We start from the raw sequence: 19938 nt of genomic DNA, 5'->3' as shown, positions 1-19938 counted from the left end.
GGACGAGAGCTGCGTCTGAGGAGCTCAGTGACAGAGGAGAGTGGCCTCTGCCCCTGCCTTGGCAAATGCCTACGGGAGGAAAGAGAGTCTTCCTGCTGCCTGTCAGGATGGCTGACCCCGGGCCTGATCTCAGCTAATCCGGCAGCGCGAGCAGAGGACATCACCCCCATATCTGCTCCGCATCTCCAATGCGCCAGGAGAACCGGCTTCACACAGAAGAATTGCTATTGATTTTCACTTGTGCGGGCTGACCTAAAAAAACCAATTCATCACGGGCCTGTCTGCCTCGCCGCTTCAGACGCCCATCCTAACTACATGCAAAGAAATTATGCTAACCACTAAAGTGATTTGTCAAGGTCCAGCTGGGCAGGGGCCCTGGCTTCCCACTGATGGACTGCAGGCTGGGCTGGGCTAGGATCACCCAGCAAATGCCCCACTGTTGACCCTCCATTGTTCAGCAACGCTCTGGGGGGCCCAGGAATCGGGACGCCTGGCAGCTGCTGCCGCACCAAGAGCCAGTTGGCCCTGCCTGGGAGGGGACCGAGGGACTAGGCCCAAGTCTCACTCACTCTAACAGGGCTTGGCAGTAACATCCTCACTTGTTTCTTCTGCTCTCCGACCCCTCGATTCTGCAGGATGTGAGTGTTCATGCAACCAGGCGGCGCTGAGTTCTGGTGATGGCTCTGCCGCTGGCCAACTGTCCTCAGGCCTGCTGAGACGGGGGTGACACTGCCCACGGGGGTCTAGGGCCCAATAAAGGCCAGGGGTCAGACTGAGTGCCCCTCCCTGCTCCCCCACTTCCTAGCTGGGGCCTGGGCAGGCACCTTCAGCTCTCGGTGCCTCGCCTGCCTCATCGGTACTCTGGGGCTGACAGCAGTGCCCACGTCCTCAGGTGGAGGTGGCGGTGACTAAATGAGATGACAGACCTCACAACCTGAGTCCTTCCTTCCACAAGCAGAGACTGGAGGTTCAGAGAAGGGAGTGCTGTTCTCAGGGACACACAGAAAGGCGGAGCCGCGTCAGGAGGGGTCGCAATGAGAGGCAGGCACAAAATGTTCGTGAGAAGAACACGGCAACATCTGGCTCTCTTCCTTTCCAGACAGTGGCTGTCACCGAAGAACGGACGGGACAGTGGGAAACGGGTCAAGGGCACATCATGGGCGATTGCTTAAAAGGGTTAAACACTTTATGTGCAGGCCTTTTATTGTTTTTGTTTTTGAATATACAGGTTTCCTGGCGTCCAGGGAAAAAGGGGAGTGGTGTCTTCCTGCACAAGGTCTGGGGGGCTTGCCTTGGGGCTCTGTCCCCATCCCTTTCCCTGCTCGCTGGCCCCATGGATTCCTCTGCTGTGGGATAAGGCACTGTGTGTTCTGACAAAGGTGCTCACACTTGGCAGGTGGACAACCAGGCGGCCTTCTCAGGGACTGCAAAGCTGAGGCTGTCGAGGGGTCGAGTTGAACTTGGGGTCCTGGTGAGGAGGCCTCGGGCTACAGAAATTGCAGCCTGGTGGGCTTGGCACCGCTGCCTCCCATCTGGCCCTGACGTGGCGGCTTCAGGATGGAATCATGCCTTTATTTCTTTTGCGGTCGGCCATGGTCCTCCGGTTGTGGTTGGCTCGTGTGGACTTGTTAGCTTCCTTCTTCCTGCGTTCCTGCGTTGTCTCACGGCTCTGCCCGTGGCCCCGGGGGCTGCCGGCCACTGCTGTCGAGCTGTCATGCCGGTACCTGAGGGTGGAACAACCCATCCCCAGGAGAACCCATCAGCTAGAACAGGCTCTCACAGGAAAAGCCCACAGCCTTCCCGGAGGATCCCTGGGAGAGGACACACAGCTTGGGCCAGGACACCCGACTTCTAACTTCCAGTGGGACGAGAAATGAAGCCTGGCAGGGGCAGGGGCCATAGGGGCTCCGGGCCACCCTGTGCCTGGCAGTTTCTCTTCTCCGAGCCTTGCCTGCAGATGGGACCCTGGCTAAGCATGAGGAAGGACCAGCTAGGGGGCTGACTGCAGCCCACACAGGGAGAGGGAGAAGGCTTGGGGGTGGGTCCTCTCCCTTTTCCATCCTGGGCCTGGTGCTGTAGATGAGATAATACTGTTCTACATCCCAGGGCCTTGCTTGGTGGCCTTCAAAGACCAAGTGCACCCACAGACAAGACTTAAGGACCCTTTTGGACCATCTCATCTGCTGGCTTTACCCAGAGCTCTGTGCTCAGGGGGTTGGGATGGAAGAGAAGTCAAAGTTGCTCTGTTTCCTGCTCAAAAACCTCCTGTGGCTCTCTCTTCTTGCCTTCAGAATGAGATTCAGTGCCTTCCCTCCGTGGTGAGGCCTCCTGCACTGAGTGGGCAGTGCTGTGGGAGTCCCAGGGCCAGGACGGGGCACTGGGTTTCCACCCCTGGCTTGGCCTTCAGTGGAGGAGGGACCACAGGCAGGTCCTTGGCCCTTCTGGACTGTTTCCTCACTGGAAAGACTAGGGGACTGAATTAGAGGTGCCTCTGGTTATGCGTTCCCAGCTTCCCCTTCTCCAAAGGACACCTCTCTGACTGCACATGTGCTTTCTTGCCTTTCTGCCCTCACATGAGGAACTACTTTGCACCCTTCCCACCTTCAGGGCCCTGCCCAGGTGCCCTATCCCTACCATGCCTCTCTCAGACATAAAGGTTGTACGTCTGTCTGTCTGCCTGCCTGTCTGGGCTCTTTCACACTTTACACTCTGCCAGACACCAGCTAGCTCTGGACACACTGGGCTCGCACACTAGGTGATAAACTCCTTGTGTCTGTCAAGTAATGGTTAGCAGTGTGGACCCCCAGAGCTGGGCCACCTGGGTTCAGTCTCTGCTCCACCATCTACTAGTTGGGTAACCTTTGGCAGGTTACTTAACATCTCTGGGCCTCAGTTTCCTCATCTGTAAAATGAGGATAATGATAACAGTAGCTACTTCATAGGGTTGTTATGAGGTTAATTGATATATATATAAAACACTTAGGGTTCTGTGTGGATTTCCTGGGTATGTGGCTGGGACGTCCCCAGAAGGATTCCCTCCCACCAGAAACAGCTCCCTTCAATCTTACCCCTTCCTGGCGAGGAAGGCCATGCGCCTGGCTTCTGCTTTCTCCCGCAGCACCGCAGGGTCCTGCACAAAGTGGTCGGGCTGTGGAGGGAAGAGGGGAAAGACTCACGAGCCGCCCCACACCCCTAAGCTGCGGCGAGGCTGCGCCTGACTGAATCTGGTCGATGCCTCCCAGGGGTCAGGAGAAGCCGCAGCACGGCAGGGCACTGCCCCAGAATGGCAGTGGGTTTGCTGTGGTCCAAGGTTTCTACTAGAAGGCTCCTCCTCTGTCCCTTCCACCAGTTCCCCAAGGGGGAGGCAGCACAAGGGACTGGGTCTTCCTGGACAGGTGTCACAGGTGGGTGGCCATAGCTGGGGCATAAGAACGATAAATGGGAGCAATGAAGGGAAGGCCAGGATGGCCACCATGAGAGGCCACGTGAGGCCTTGAAAGCCAAGAGAGCGGCCCCTGGAAGCTGACTTGTTCTCACGCTGGCAATGCCACCACCCCTGTGCTGTGGGAACGCCCACTCTTGAGGACCATTTTCTGCGCCAAGGGTGAAAGGGACCTGGACTAGGAAGAATAAAAGGAATAACCTAATGACCACAGACCACAGACCATGGTGGCCCATGCTATTTAAAAAAACACAAACAAACAAGCAGAATGAGTGAGCTTTGAAAACCGGAAGACTTTACATAAAAGGCGGCCTCATCGCCTGGAAGAGGGGAAAGCCCCGGAAGTGCTGTCCGGCTCTTGCCCTGAGGGCCTCCCCTACCCGCCCCCCCACCCCCAACAGGGTGTGAGTGCTGTCCCAGTACCAGACTCAGGTTCCGCCAGGACACATTTGAATTTGTCACCCTGGTGGGAGGGGGCCACCTAGGGACCCAAGGATCATAGGCTGCTACTCTGTTCAGCCTGAGCAGGACCACTTTTAATTGTTTTTTTTTTTTTTTAAGTGTTGAGATTCTAGTTAAGATTTTATTTGAAAAAACATTCAGCCTCTAAAAAATGACATTTTCAAACCTACCAGCTCAAATGGCCTCCAAAGGCCCTTGGGCTCTGACACCTCTCTGATTTTAAAATTGCCATCCTGGGCACGGAGGCAGACAGCTGCCCTCCTCCCGGCTCCCAAGCTCCTGGGCCTAATGAACCCAGCAGCCTCTGATCCAGTCCCTGGGCCCTCCCTGGGCAGCGGAGGTGAGTTCTAAGCCAGCAGCTCTCCCAGCAGACATGTGGGCTTGAAGGCTCCCCTCTCCTCTCGGTAGTGGTGCTGGGGCTGCCTCGAGGCCAACAGGGAAGGGGGACACAATGTTCTCCATTTGCCCTTTAGAACTGCACGCTCCCTCCCTTCGTCTGCCAGCTGCCAAGCAGGTACCTTGGGGGCCTCCTCTTCAGCTTCATCCTCCTCCTCGTCATCCTCCTCTTGCCCTTCTCCGGGCACTTTGGTTCTTAGCACTTGAGGGATGGTGAAGGGCCTAAGGGTTTAGAGGGAAAGTAAGATCAAAGATAATATTAAACTCAGAGAGCCTCAGGGAAGAGGTAATGAGGCTGGGTGAGGGGGCTGATGGGAGAGGTTCAGGAGGCCAGGAAAAACCAAAGTACTTTTCAAGACAGCTTTGCTGCAGCCCCTGAATTTTTGAGGGTACCAGAGTCTGATGTGCGAGCTTAGGGGAGACTGAGCTGCGGCTGTGAGGGCTCTCTAGCTCTGTTTTTATCTGTATTGGGTAATCTCCATATGATTCCACTGGCAAAAGTTTTCTGCAATTAAGAACAATGTACCCAATTAATGAGTTCCTACTGAGGGTGGGTCGGACCAACCAGCCAAGGGGGTGACTTGGGTTGGAAAGAGCAATGGACTAGGAGTCAGGGGGCCTGGGTTTGGGCCCTGGTTCTGCCACTGATTTGCTCATGTGGCACGGCCTTTGCTTCTCCATCCGTATAAACAAGAGGTTATGGGAGAGCCCCACGGTCCTGAAAGCCGCTCTGCCCCAGAATTCCACCCTCTGCCTGCCTTATAGCCTCACCTGCAGCTGATGAGCTCATCATCGGAGTCGGCATCGTTGGCGCCCACCTGGTTGCCATCATACGTGTCATCATACTCGTCCTCATAGTCATCACCACGGTAGGACAGGCCCTCACCTGGCTGCAGTGGTACCTGCAATGGCAGAATTGTGAGTCCGAGCGGCCCAGGGGCTGCTGGTCTCTCTGGCCCAGCACAAGCCCAGTGCCCTGGGGACACCCACCTCTTCTACCACCACACTGTACTGCTCATAGCGTTGCCGCTGAGCCACCACCTCTCGCTTGTCGTTCACCAGGCTCCGTGTGCTCTCCCCCTTTCTGGCATTGAGAGGAAACAGCAAAGGAGAAAAGAGGGAGAACTGTCAGGCATTGAAGGTTGCATTAAGGGTCCAGAGAGACCACAGGTTCTCTTCTTCACCCCTCAGGCAAGCACAGAATGGAACAACCAATATCAAGCACCGGTGAGGTGTGGGCAGGTAGGGCTCGCAGCTGCTGGTGCCCATGTGACCACGCCCAGTACTTTCCAGGGCATCCCAGAGCAGCTGTTAGAACATAAAATGCACCTACCCTTCAACCAGAAAGCACCCCTTCAAGGAATCCCCCCAGGAGGCCTCACTGGGGACTTTCTTCCCAGCATTGTTTGCTAATGGGGCAAATGGAAAGCAGCGAATGTCCACCACTAGGGGGAAGGCCGAACGATTTGCACCACATCTGTGTTATGGGGCGCCGTGCACCAGTGCTCCAGAGTGACACTATCTGTTTGTGCTGACAGAGAAAGAATTCTGAGAAGGAAAGTCCAGCTATGGAAAAACGCATACAGCACAATCTCATCTCTCTAAAAAGCTGAAAGCAAACAAGACCAACAATCTGTTCCTGTGGACACACACACATACATGTGTCCATGCATGTGAACACACAGAGAGGGGCCCGTGAGGCCCCCCAGATGACAATGGTGACTCTCAGCAGGGCCTGGGTTCTTTGAACCTTTTACAACAAACACTGAAGAAAGAGCAAGGCCACATGTGGGGTTTTTGCTGAGCTCAGGGGAGCCCCAGGGGGCCTTTGGAGTGTGAGAGGTCAGGACGGGTCCCAGACTCTTTCTCTCACCCCCACTTCACTACGGTGGCCTCCTAACTGGTCTATGTTCAACCTTCCAAGTCAGATTGCATGGGGGGAAGGCCCCTGAAAGTTCCACTCCCTCATGTCACAGGTGAGGAAACTCGGGTCTGGATGGGTGGGGGGTGGAGGTGACTGCCCGGGATCACCGTGGGCTGTAGCACAGCCACAATGGGGACTCAGGCCTGTTGATTCATGGCTTTGCAAATCTGTAGAAAAATCTGGTTTGTCAGACACATAGGCCTGTAGAATGTAGTTTTGAACCCTACAGGGGAAAAATCAATACGAGACGCCAGGCAAGAAAATCCAGCTTAGCTGTGAAATCAGGTCTCTGGAATGTATCAAGGGGTGGCGGGGAGGTACACAAAGCATTCGCAGCTCCCATAAGAACTTCTATTAACTGGCCTTTGGTGCAGGGAGGGGCAGCTGTCAGAGTCTGTCGGGCAGACATTGACCCTAGGGCAGGTCAGGACTGCAGCCCCAAGCATGGTGGGTTAGGATTGGACTTCTTTCAACAGTTTCTGCTAAGGGCCTGCTATGTGCCAGGCAGGGTACTAGGCTGAGCTGGGGAGGGATTCAGAAAGGAGTAAAATATGAATCTGACCTTGTGGAACTCACAGTCTGGTGGGGGTGGCATACAGGAAAATAGCAGCCAACATGAAATGTGCTGAATGGAAGCTCAGGGAAAGGAGGAATGAAATCTGGCTCAAGGGTCCCATCTGGGGGTTTGGGGGAAGGGGTGATGGAGGCTCTATGGTGGAAGGACGTTTGAACTAGACAAGGGAAAAACCTGCATCCACAGAAATCTTCCACATCACACCAGGAAAGAGGTCCCATGACTGTGACCTTGGCCCTCATGTGGCTCTCTTTGTCAACTTAGGGGCTGAGGAGGAAAGAGGCGGAGGAAGTGAAAGGGGTCCAAGCTTGTCTATGTGGTTGGTGCCACTGGTAGGAGCACATCCTTCCATTCAGCGCACATTTCCTGAGGGCCTACTAGGTGCCCAGGTCTGCACTGGGCCAGGGGACCAAGGATGAGTGAGAGGCGTCACTGTCCTTTCTGCTACATCCCATGGCTCCTGCTCCACACTGTCCCAGGTTCCAGGAAGGAGGGCAGTTCTTCAGTACTGGCAGGCTCCGTGTGTGGCTCCCTGGCAGGGCCGGACAGAGAAGCCGGGCTAACTCACCCACCCGGCAGGACCCTGGGAGAGAACTCAGCTAGGGACAGAGCAGCCTGGGCGCCTTGTCTATCACATCTAGGGAGGTGTGGTTTTGGCCCCATGACCTCATTCAGAGGAGAAAAAGAATTAGGGGTAAAACTAGCCGGGAAAAGATCCATCTGAGGGCCAGAACTTCAGTCAAGTCTGAAAATGCAGGCAGCAGTGACTTCGGAGATGGTCTTTGGAGCAGTTTGCTTCCTTGGCCCCCTAAAGGTGACAATGCGCCCAGGGAACAAGCGGGCTCCCTGAAGCCCAACTACCTTTCCCCTCCCCACTTCCTCTAGCCTATTCAAGGCCGACTGCACTCGCCCTTAGGAGGGTGACTCCCACCTTCAAACTTCTAAAGGGCCTGCAGAGGCAATAAACCCTTCTCCTTCCAGGTGAGAAACCAGGGGATTCAGAGAGACACAGTAACGTTAAGGTCACACAGCTTCTACAAGCTGGGACAGGGCCCGACCACAGGCCTCCTGCCTCGAGTCTGCTCTGCTGCTCCCTGAGCTATGTGACCACAGGCGGTCCTTTATCCTTGCCAAGTCTTAGTTGGCATCATCCCTGCCTCCCAAGGATGATGTCAGAGAAAATGAGTCAAAGCGGATCTGCCTCCTGCTGGGCTCAACACAGTGAATCCTAATTCTTCTACCGTAGCCCTTGTCAGAGCCTTTACTGTGCCCTGGGACTCTCCTAGAGGCAGAATGAATGCCCAGACGTTTTTGGCCATGGAACGTTTGTCGGGGGACAACATTTATTATCTTTCAGGGTACCAATGTCAAGTCCAAAGGAGTTAGAGGACCCCACCTTATATATACTGCCTCCTTCATTTAGCTAGGATACACCTGCAGCACCTGTGCTTGGTTAACTATCCAACAGCCACCTCCCGTCTCATCCCCACTCCTAACAGTCCCTCATTTTGTTCAGATCTTTCCACCCTCCCCCTTCTCCTGTGACCCAGTTCCTCAGGGAGACGTGGGGGGATTCTGGAGGCTTCTGGGAAAGATTTCCTGGTCTCTAAGAGAGATACGGGATAGACCTGGTCCAGACTTCCTCCTGCCACTGTCATTTTCGGAGGTCACGGCTCAAACAGCAGCAGCCACCCAGTGGCCTTGAGGGAGCCAACTCCAAGAGATAGAAAAGATGCGTCCTTGATGATGTGGCTGCCCACGGGTTAACTCAGCCAAGGCTGCCCTGGCTTACAATTTCTTGTCGTGCAAGAGAACAGATGTCCTTATTACCTGAGCCACTGAGTGCACCCTACCTGATTTAAGAACACACACACACTTTAATTCAAGTGTGACCTGCCTTGTGCTACTTAATTTCTCTTGTGGGCTTTGAGGGCAGGGCCTAGGGCCCTGAGCGCCTCTGCCCTACCCAGATTAGGACCTGTGTGCCGCTCAGGCCCCTGTGTGCCCCATCCCAGCACCTCTCCCACTTCACTGTGGCTTATTTAATGGTCTCTTTCCCACGGTCTCTGTGCTATTTGAGGGCAAGGCCTGGGTGCCCTGTTCACTCTGTCTCCCCACTGTCTAGGGCATGATCTGGAGCTCGTAAATCGCTTAATAAATATTTGCTGAATGAATAATGAATAGATGAATGGATGCTTTGCCTCTTTGCAAACCTCAGCCCCTGGGCTACCTGTCACAATAAGTTCGGTAATCATCTATCACCCAGACTCTCTGCCTGGCAGCCCGGAGCACCCTATAAGCAGGGGCACAGCCCTCCTTGTCTGACCCTTTCCCCACAGCAGAAGCTACAGAAGGTCATTCTGGCCTGGAACAGTGGCCACTGAAGCAGAATACCATCTCTGGCCTACAACCTGGGAATGTTGCAATGTATGTGACTAAGCAGATTACAACTGCTTCCTGTCCAGCCAGCCAGATAACTTTATAGCTGTTCTGTGCCTGCTCCCTAAGCACTTGGCCAGCCAAGCTTCCAGCATTGGATGGCCCTGGGGAGGGGAAAGAGTACGGGGACATCACGGAAGCAGCAGCCTGCAAGTGTCACTGGGACTCCTATCAAAAGAACAGGGCAGGTCCCCACCCCTGTCTGACCCGTACTGTCTCCATCTGTAGGACGAGGGAAAGGGCAGGCTGGACTTGTCCAGCAGTGCCCAGATTTCTGGATTTCATACGCCACCATTCAGGAGAACTTTGGGAGACTAGCACAGTGTCGTCAGTGTCTTATTTGCCATTCTCTACTGCGCTGTCCTCTCTACCATCACTGCTGACTCCCAGTCCCTCCCATGGATCTCCATTCCAAAGTCAGGTGACCTTTCCAAAACATAAAATGTTCTGGCTCATGGGACTGTCACCATGCCCCCACTGTTCACTCTGCTTAGAAAGCTTCTGCTTCCCCACTTTGCTGGCCCTTCCTTACCATTCCTCTCTTGGTCTCCTGTCATTTCCTCAGAGGAGCCTTCCTGCCTGGATGGAAGCCTCTGCCAAAGGCTTGGAAGTCTGCTCACCTTCACCTCGTGGTACCTGTTATATCTGCAATTTTACATTGCTTGTTTGATGAACTGATTAGTGCAAACTCCACGTGGGCAGGGGCCATGTCTGTTTCACTCTCCACTATATCCCCTGGAACTAATAAATCCGGGGCCTAGAAGGCCATAAGCACTGTGCAAATATTTGTCGAATGAATGAATAAATCATGAATGGTCTTTCAATGCCAAAAGAGTAGGAAGGACATAAACTATACATATAGTATACATGTAGAAAGGCCTTAAAATGAAATGTGTTCACCTTCAGAAACACTCACTCAATACAGGTCCTTAATTTTCTCGTTTTTGTCACAGACTGCAGAAAATCAGGTCACAGAGAAGCTTCTGGGAAGCACTGCCCAGCTCCACTATCCAGAGATTCAATGGTGGGCATAACCGAAGATGTAAGAGGCAGGGAAGAGTTTTGGCCCCTCTGGCCTTTTGCTATCAACAAGGAGGATTCACTAAAACCACCCCATGCAGAGTCAGAGCCTGAAGTATAATTGTTGAAGAACCTGCACCCAACTGAAAAGAAAGGGGAAAAAAACCCCCTCGCCCCTGCCTGTTGGAAGCACATAGGTCTCAGGCTGCCAGGGAGCCCTAAGCTGAACTCAGGCCAGTTCCATAAAGATGAAGCCCTTGGTTTCTCTTACTTTCTTGCCGCTGTTGCAGAGCTGGGGTGCCTGGAACCCCACAGCCCACTACACTCACCTCCTGCCCTTGTGTACCCGGCTCAGGTCCACTGAGTCCCTGCTGAACACATCAAACTCGTCGTTCTGGAAGACGTTGTGACGAGAAGTCAGCAGAGGCGTTGGGTCTGGCTTCACCTGTCTGGGGGTGAAATCAGTGTAAGGGGGCCTGGCCAGCTGATGCCCGCCTACACGTCCCCGTCACCATGTTCATGTTCTCCACTCTCCTTCAACGGCCACACCTGGGACACAGGGTGAACACCTGCCCTACTGGCCCCTGCCTGCATGGCCCACACCTTTCACACAGCTTGGTCCCCCTTGGTCTCGCTTGCCATTCACAGTTTTCTTCAAAGTTTCCTCCCTCATTTAGTGCTCAGAACAGCCCTATGAGCTAGGTGTCACAGATCGCTCAGGCTAACACGGGCACAAGGAAGCTGAGGAACTTGTCCAAAGGCAGAGCTAACAATTCACTTCCAACAACTCACTTGTTCAATAAACATCATTCGTTCATGGAGGAAACACCTGTTTATCCCTCATTCCTGCTACCCCATGAACCCTCAGGGAAGCAGTGGGCCAAACCCAGAAAGGGTAGGTAGGAAGGAAGGAAGCTTCAGCTGTTCTTCCTCAGGAATCTCCTGGGAAGGTGGCAATGACAGGGGCAGACCAGTCACTTCGGAGCTCTGAGGGCTCAGCATCCCCTTGCACATCCCATGTCTTGAATCGGTCTTCCTACAGGTCTGCCGGGATGTCCAGCTGTGCACTCTCTGCCTTACAAGGGCCATGAGAAGCTCCAGAGGGGCCTACAGTTTTCATGTTTCCCCAAACTGGCATTAGTCAGCAAACACCTCTCTGGGGAAGAGACAGCAAGCTGAGTCTCAGGACATGAAGGAAGGAATGGTGGGAGGCAGAGGAGCTACGAAGGGGCCCTGACAAGGGCCTGCAGAGCCCTCTTGCAGGGACACTGAAGCAGCCTGGGTGCCATGGGCCTCCTCCCACCTGTCTCTCCCACCTGTCTAGGCTGCGGTCCAGCTGGCTGAGGGCAGGGGCCAGCCGCTCCTCCAGGATGTTGTTGATCACCTGCTCCGGGTCATAGCCATAGTGCTCCAGGCAGGCCAGGATGAAGCCCTCCCCGAGGTCCGGGAGCAGATCCTTCACTTGGGAGATGAGTGAGTCCAGCTCCACACCACACACGGCGGGGCCCAGAGCAGCAGCTGCCCCCAAGCACTGTGGAGAGAGCTGAGTGAAGGAGGAAGGCGAAGGCAAGTGGGTGCTAGGGCAACAGGCCCCAAACAGTACTGGGCCAGGAAACAGGAGGCCGGATTTGAGTCCTGGCCCTTGCTGGCTGTAGTACCTTAGTCAAATGACTAAGTCAGGGTCTCCATGCCACAAACAGCCATGGCTTCACTAACCACGGTCCTTCTCAGCCCCGACAAGCTGATGGCTGGCATTGGAGGGGAGTAGCAGCCATCAGGCCTGGCCTGTGTGGAGGTGTTCCCCTTTAATTATATGCTTTTCAAAAGGGATTTGGTTTATAGACTTCTTGATGCAGCTTAATTTTGTTACACTTTTCATTTAAGGAAATTCCCAAATTAAAAAAAAAGAAAAGCAAAGCCTTCTATGACTCAGATAAAAAGCCAAATGGGGAAAAGGGTGGGAAGAGGCAGAGGGAACCGTCATTCCCCAAGGCCCTGTGAGAGCTAAGGCACCCGGGCTCTAACAGAACATCAGCATCTATTAACAGGGCATCGAGGGCCAGCCAGGTTCAGGGAGCCCCACACAGCAGCTCTGTATATCCCAACAAGCTCACGAAGACAACTAGCCCCATCTTACAGATGAGGAACGAAGGCTCAGTGTGAGTGACCGTGCCTCAGGCCACACAGCTGGCGAGTGGCGGAACCAGGATGCACCCCTGAGCTGCTTTACTTTACAGACTGTGTGGTCTCAATCCCTATATCATGCTGCCTCCTGACACACAGGGCTCAGTGGCCAATCAGTGCAGCCACAGACCCGGTGTTTTGGAAAAGCCCGGAGAGAAAGCACTAGATGAGAGGTTTCCAAACTGTCTCAGTGGAGCCCTGCAGTTCCCTGGAGGGGCTTCCGGGGTGGCCAAGCAGTGAGACCTGATACTGCACCCAACTGCAACCAAAGCAGCTCCAGTGTGATCTGTTCAGAGGAGAGAGGATTTTGCTTCGTTTGACAGAGGGGAACCAGAGGCTTTGATAGCTTATGAGACTAGCTCTCTACCTACATGCAGCCCAGTGTGCCCTCAGCCCAGGACTCTCTAAAGGCAGCACATGGCTGACCAGCAGGTCGAGGTGCCCATCCCAAAAGGAACCATTTTTCCCTGAGAGCAGAAACAAAGAAAGGAGGCTTCCTGCTGCCCCAACCTCTGAGATGGAGCCTGGAGGGGCTGGCACAGGGAGAACGCGCCACTCCAGACACACGTACCTCCACTCGCTCGGAGTTCTCCAGATGCGATGCCAGTCCACTAACTGGCTCCGCTGTTGCCACAACCCCATTAAGATCCTCAGCCACTGGCGGGTCTTTAGCACCTGTGGCTTTCCGTCGGTCCGCCCCTTCCCACGCACTCTCAACCGCCTGGAGGATGTAGGCAGTCCGTGTCTCATCTCTGTGAGGAAGTGTTAAGGGGTCTCTCTTGGGTGCCAGGCCTCTCTGCCCCCTCAGCTGTGCGGCAGCATAATTTCTCAACCCCTCCCCAGCATGCGATCATACGGTTCCTGCCAGGGGCTGTCTAGGACACACCCCAGCGGGTGTTGCAGGCACCTAGGCTGCACGAAGAAACAGACTGGATCATGGCCCCACTGGCCATAAAACCCAGTACCTGTCGCTCCACAGAAAGCAGCTCTGGGTAAAGACAGGGACAGGAGGAGCATCTGGAATCAGAGCACCTTGGGGCAGGGTGTTTGGATGAGCCAGCAGCTCCTCCTCTGCACTGACCCCCAGGAGGCACTGCCATTGGGCGTCCTGTCCAACCACCTGAGGGCTTTCTGCAGAGGCTGAAGGCCACAGGGTGCCTCTGAGACAGGACAGAGCAACCCACCCCAGCCACCAAAATGGCTCCCAGGTTTGCTCCTCCCTGTCCCTCCTCCCTCTCTACCACCCTGGGCACTGCTAGTCAGACACCTTAGAGTTTCCCTAGACTCTCTCACTCCACTTCTAAGCCGAACCCCCACTGGCTATGCCTGGATGCCAGCGACGGCATCCTCACCAGCCCCTGGGCCTCAGAGAGATCCCTGGCCAGTCCATTCTCATTCCTGTGCCAGACAGAGCTTTTCTAAAGTCTAAAACTGACCCTGTCACCCTCTGCTTTAACCCTTCCACAGCTCACCGGTGCTCGCGGGACAGCGCCCAAAGTTCTCAGTGGGGGTCACGCCAAGGCTGTGCAGGTCTGCCTGGCCCCAAATCATCTGCCATATCCTAACCTGTCCCATGAGACCCCTTCCCCTCAGCCCCGCCTCAAGATCCACGCACAATACTCGTGGTTGTCCAGGCGGACCCACCCTGCTCTCTGTCCCCTGGGAATGCTGAGCTTGGGCTTGGCCATCTCCTGCTCCTTCTGCTGTTCTCAACGTGGACGTCGCCTCTGTGTGACACCTGCACCCCGAGCTCTGCTGGGTTAGGTGCCTCCCCTGGCTTCCCTGCCCTCTGAATTTCCCCCATATGACACTCCAGCTAACCGCCTGTTTAGCCGTCTGTTTTCCGTCCTGCAGTGAGGTCCGTGAGGACAGGGCTGAGTCCCTCTTGGTCACACGAGCCCAAACGCTCAATAAACACCTAGAGAAAGCACGACTGTGCCTCCCCTGTTCCAAGGACCAGAGACGTCATCTCCACCAGAAATGGGCTGGAGCCTTGGCAAGGGTCTAGGCATCTAGGGAAAGCTGGCTGACCTCCATGTTCTGGGGTAAACTTCTCTGTGGTACTTCGGGTCCCAGCAGCCCATCACTGACCTGCTCAGGCCAGGGCCCCCCCAGTGTCTGTGATAGAAGGATACAAGACTGACGAGGCCTGCTGCAGCAAGCTGACATCATCGGCCACAGGGAAGAGCGCATCGTAGTCCCGGAGGAACCTGCCAGACAGAGAGCAGATTGGAGGGACAGGGCTGGGGCCACAGGGGCACCAGTCTGTTATCTGCTGCCCAACCACAAATTCCAGAGCCTTAGACTGTGCCAGGGGCTCTATTATGAAAGGTCTTGTGGGGACTGATGAAGCACTGTGGGCCTGTCCCACTGCTGGTCTCAGCTCAACCACACTCACCTCTTCTCCTGCAGCAAAGAACTGAAGATCTGAAGGAATTCCTCAATGAAGCCCTGAATGCTGTCACAGCTGGAACAGGACACCAGGGAAGATGAGTTCATTTGACGCAGATGACATGCAGCTCCCTTCCCTGCCCACCTCGCCCCGCCCTGTGCAAGGCCTCTAGCCAATTGGAGGAAACCATCCTTCTCAGCAACATGGGAGTAAGAGGGGGCAGATAAAGTGAGGGAAATGCCCTATCTAGGCTTGGGGAGGGGCTCTTCCACCTGGGCAGTGGCTTCCAAGGGCTTACCTGCTTTCTAGGACAGGGAGAAGGCAGATCTCGTTCAGGATGGTATGAAAAATCTCCAGTAGCTTCTTTCTGGAATGGGACAGCCTCTGCCATAGGTCACCTAGCAGCCTTTGAAGGCCAGGGGTAAAAAGGAAAGAGAGATTTGAGAGACAAAAAGGCGCCAAGGGAGCTTAATCCCAGCAGTTGCAGGTTCCACGCCCCCTCCAGGCCCACCCCCATATATGCACCCTGGGCTGAAAAGGCCTCACAGTTCAGGTGGACAGCAGCTGGGAAAAGCCTACAGGCTCTTCCAGCTCTGAGAGGCTGGCTGGTTCCAGGGCCACTTCTCTATTCAAACAGTGGGTCTGGAACCAGCGGCTGGTTAACAAAAGCTTAGAGCAATGGCTGAGGGGAAAAGGCTTAGATGCAGGGGCCAGGCGGCTACTCAGAGGAGATGCAGCAGCCAAAGCTGCAGGGTCCTGTGTCCCACCCCTTGTCTTAGAGATGGGAATGCTGAAGCAGGGCCTTGGCTCAGGCTTCTTTCAGCCACAGTGACACCCAGAGTGTGGTCCCCGCCTCACTTGCTGTCTTCAAGCCTCCTCTTCTTAATTGCAGACTCCAGCTCAGGAATCGCTGTTTCATAAAAGGAAGCAAGTCTGTGGAGGCACACATGGTAAATGGCTAAATTAGGTCATAAATGCTGCACTTCATCAGAAAACCAAAGCAAACACAAAGGAGCAGGAAGGCCCATTTCCTGCTCCTAAGTTGTCACCTCAGTTTTCTCCTGGGATGACCCTGGCCCCAGATTGTCCCATTGTGGTAGGTCCCAGGAAGAGGTCCCTAGGAAGTGACCAGTAGCTACGTCTTCCATTCAGACGGGAAATCATATGATAGGGTCATTCTAACAGAGCCATGAGATGGCCTCCCAGGACTAACTGAAGTTTGAGAAACACAGGTCACTTTTTTTTGGCTCAGAAAGTTCTAGCAGCTGCCTACCTCATGTGATATCGCACAGCAATCTCTTCCTCTGGGGCATCCATACCTAGCACAGCCTTCCTTCCCACCGCAGCAACCTCGCCCCCCCCCCCCCCAAATGCAGTTTAAACTTTCCGTTCCAGCCACATGCTTCTTTTTTTTTTTTTAGTTAAATCAGCCACACGCTTCTTCATCATGCTCACCCATGTGATTACTCCTTCCCAGAACCAGATGCACAGTACTCAGAGTATGTCATCCTTAGAATGTATATGCAGCTGCCTCCCTTCTGCAGTGTAATCCCGTCTCTGAACATCCTAGTTTCCCAAAGTCAGAAATAGAGCCTGTACAGGCATAGGACAGGCCTAGGACAGTGCTGAATCTGTATCATGCACTCTATAAACATTTGTCTGTCAGTTGGCTGACTTTTGGCAACTTCCAGCCTATGGTGGTGCTGTATGCAGAAGAGGGTAACTGGGCCAAAAGAGGCAGGCCTTACTAGGCCCATAGGATGGCACCCAGAAGACAGAGAGGGCAGTCTGGCCCAGAGTCAGGTGTTGCCAGGATACACTGCTGGTGGGAGGGTAAGTTGGAACAACTCTTCTGGAGGGTGATTTGGCAAGATCTATAAAAATTTAAAATGCATATACCATCTGTTCCTGCAATGCTACTTCTAGGAATTTATTACTCAGAAACACTTGCAAAGATGCAAAGTGTATGTGCTAAGTTATTCTTGTTTTTGTTTTATTTTACTGAAATTTTATTTTTTAATTATAGTTTACATTCAATATCATTTTATGTTAGTTTCAGGTGTACAACATGGTGGTTAGACAAAAATTTATTCTTTATAGCATTTTTGTTTTGTAATAGCAAACAACTGAAGAAAATCCTAAAGATCCATGGGATCTGGTATCCCATACAATGGAATTATGTCCAGCCATACCAAAAATTGAGGGTGCTTTATGCACTGACATACATTAATTTTAAAAGTACAATGAACATAGTACATAGAGTATTCATATGCCAGTATTAAATTTTAAAAGGGGCTGGGTGATATATAATATGCACATTTGCTTGTATATGCATATCTCTGGAAAAATTCCACAAAAAACTAAGAACAATAGTTGTATATGAGGAACAGAACTGGAGTAGAGAGAGGGGGAGATGTTACTATATATTTCATACTTTTTTGAGTCTTGAACCATGTGAATGAATTATTCATTCATAAAATTACAGGACAGAGAGAGAGAGATTCAGATATACTCAAGCATATACTCAGGAGGAAGGAGCAGAAGGCTATTGTTATGAGAGGGATTAGCTAAAGAGTTGTTTGATGGCTATGACCCCTTGCCGAAAGTCCTCAGGGACTGAGGTTACTGCATTTGCTCACTGGGCGTTCCTGGCCTCCAACACAGTTTGCACAGGCTGGGCCAGTCCCAGGCTGTTTCTGGGTCAAAGGCAGTGTCATTTGGCAAAGGCAGTGTCACTTTCAGTCAAAAGTGTTTTCCTTTCTTCCTCCCCTCACCCTGAAATGAGTCCGGCCGCTCCCCTCCTTCCACTATCCCTTGCAAGAAAGTCAGCTCTTCCAAAAATGACCCCCCAGCCCCAAAGACCCTTTCAAAAGCAACCTGTGCCACATTTGGGGAGATGCTGTAACAAAAGAGGAAAATGCCTGTGAGAAGTGGAAATAAGCAGGGCACAAAAGTCTAGGACTAACACGATCTGTCGCAGTGATTTAATTTCCTACCTTTGGGGATTTTCCAAATTCCTGCCAGGATTTGCCACATGTACCACGAGAAAAGATACCTTTTTTAAAAAATGGCCAGTGACAGTCCCATCCTAACCCCTTTCTACTTGAAAATTGTCGATCAACACTTTATTCTAACATTCTGTGGGAGGCTGATCAGTCCCAGCGTCTGAGTTTTGCCAGCTGAGGTGACCCAAAAGGAGTCAGAATACCACTGTCATCCCTGGCACATGTCAGCGCTAGATAAACGCTTTGCTGAATGGGCGAGTAAATGACTGAATGGACTGACGGCCGGTGGACAGAGCTGGGCAGCTCCCAGAACTCCTTCAAACAGTGGAGAAAGATGCCTGGCAAGAGCAACAGCCAGAGGCCACTGTGAACGGGCCAGACCCACTGTTGCCAGGCAACATGTAGGTTACCAGCCATGCCTTACACCCCTTTCTCCTGCACAAGGAAGGAACACGTATCTGCTCATGGTGCTGAGAAGGCAAAGAGGGTCTCCTTTCCTTCTCCACGTCCTCCTCTACCTCTTTCTTCATCCCAACAGGATCTTTCTATGACTTCTTTGGATAAGAACCTCCAGTGGCTCCCTTCTGCCTACAGAATGAAGGTGCCACTCCCTGCGAGTGTTTAAGGCTCCTCTCAATCTTACTTGTTACCAGCTTTCCCCAGGGCCATCTCTCTCTGTTACCCACTCCTTTTCCTGCTGCCCTGGTCTCCACCCCACCCCTCCCCTCGCCCACAATTTGTCACCTTCTACTTCTTGGCTTTCCCAGGAACACACTCTGGGCCTTGGAAGACTTCACTCCACCCGCCTGGCACGCCCTTCCTGCCACTGCAACCTTTCTCTGTCTGGAAGGTTCTTCTCATTCTTCCAAACCTTGTTTAAGGATCGCCATGAAACCTCTTATTTCACTGGACAGAATTCTGCCTCCCTCCTCTGTGTTCCCAGAGCATTTCATAATACGGCCGCAACAGCCCGCTCTGCATGTGAGCATGTCTGCTTGTTTCCTTGTGTGTGTTTCTCTGCCCTGGGCTAGGTGCTGAAGCCCTCAGCCACTTCTTGGTGTCTATTACTCCCCTGCCCAAGACAGGAGCTTTGATATAAAACAGAACTGAATTGAAATTGCCCTCTTCTTGGCTGTTGCTATTTTCCCCCCCTACCCTGCTCTTAGCCAAAAATGGGAAATGCTTCTAAAATGCAGGCTCCATGCAAGCAGGAGCCTTATCTGTGTTCTTTACTTCTATGTCCCTGGGCTGTAGTAGGGCCTGGTATGTTGTAAGCACCCAGCAAATACTTGTTGAATAAGGGTGAGAACCATTATTTCAACAGCCCAAACTATCACAGTACCTGTAACAGAAGTCGTGTTTCTGGAAGGTTTGGCAAGCCGAAGGGAAGATATCCAGAAAGGCCCAGAGCGTAGTGCAGGTATCACAAAGGTAGAGAACAATGTCCTTTAATTCCTGTGGCCAAAAGAAAACACTGCATTATTCTCCTCTGCCCCCTTGTTACAGCTCTGTGAAGGGTCGGAGACAAAGTTGACACCGCCAGGGGTCCCCAACAAGCAGATGCGTTGTGGTGGAAAGAGAACACTGGAGGTTTCGGCAAAGCCTGGCTGGTCCATCTCTAGGAGGACAACCTGGGCAAGTCACTCAACCTCCCTAAACTTCAGGTCTTGCTATGTAGGACCAATGGGTGCACACCCAGTGACATCTAGGGTTACTTCCAGCTCTAGGGTAATATGGTCCTCTTCTAAGTTGAAGGAGAACCAACCCTGGAATCTGAACACAATGCCTGTGGCCCCCACAGAAAGTACATCCCAGTAAGAACAAGAATAGCAAGCCCACACTTTTCTTGCATTTTGAAGAGAGTATTCAGAACAGGGAGCCCTTTCTTATACACTTCCCTGATTGTCATGACAACGCATGAGAATTGTTATGAGCTGGGCAGCTGTTAGAATCTCTATTTCACAGGTAAAAAACCCTGAGGTTCAGGGGAGTAAAAAGGATTTGCTCCCACTGCACTTAGTGTACCCCTTTCTGAAATACTTATTTCACGTCTATTTTCCCATGAGATCATAAGGTCCAAGACAGCGGCTCACAGCTGCC

General features: G+C 53.0%; 1 protein-coding gene across 4 annotated transcripts in view; it reads right to left on the bottom strand.

The window, feature by feature from the left end:
- Nucleotides 1-1168: 1168 nt before the first annotated feature.
- Nucleotides 1169-19938, bottom strand: part of ASCC2 (activating signal cointegrator 1 complex subunit 2) — a 37459-nt gene continuing 18689 nt past the window's right edge. For all 4 annotated transcript variants that reach the window (XM_045826825.1, XM_045826829.1, XM_045826828.1 and 1 more), the window contains 13 exons: nt 19181-19293; nt 15692-15766; nt 15132-15239; nt 14840-14908; nt 14577-14651; nt 13013-13193; nt 11574-11788; nt 10587-10706; nt 5291-5384; nt 5072-5202; nt 4423-4522; nt 3069-3148; nt 1169-1724 (listed from right to left, as the gene is read on the bottom strand). In XM_045826825.1, the coding sequence (XP_045682781.1) occupies nt 1553-1724; nt 3069-3148; nt 4423-4522; nt 5072-5202; nt 5291-5384; nt 10587-10706; nt 11574-11788; nt 13013-13193; nt 14577-14651; nt 14840-14908; nt 15132-15239; nt 15692-15766; nt 19181-19293 (1533 nt within the window). In that variant the 3' untranslated portion in view covers nt 1169-1552. The remainder of the gene's footprint in view (nt 1725-3068; nt 3149-4422; nt 4523-5071; nt 5203-5290; nt 5385-10586; nt 10707-11573; nt 11789-13012; nt 13194-14576; nt 14652-14839; nt 14909-15131; nt 15240-15691; nt 15767-19180; nt 19294-19938) is intronic.

The sequence above is a fragment of the Phyllostomus hastatus genome, unplaced genomic scaffold, assembly GCF_019186645.2.
Source record: "Phyllostomus hastatus isolate PE091 unplaced genomic scaffold, TTU_PhHast_1.1 phas_scaffold_760, whole genome shotgun sequence".
NCBI lineage: Eukaryota > Metazoa > Chordata > Mammalia > Chiroptera > Phyllostomidae > Phyllostomus > Phyllostomus hastatus.
The sequence above is the reverse complement of the archived record's forward strand: the minus strand, read 5'-3'. Positions and strand labels throughout refer to the sequence as shown.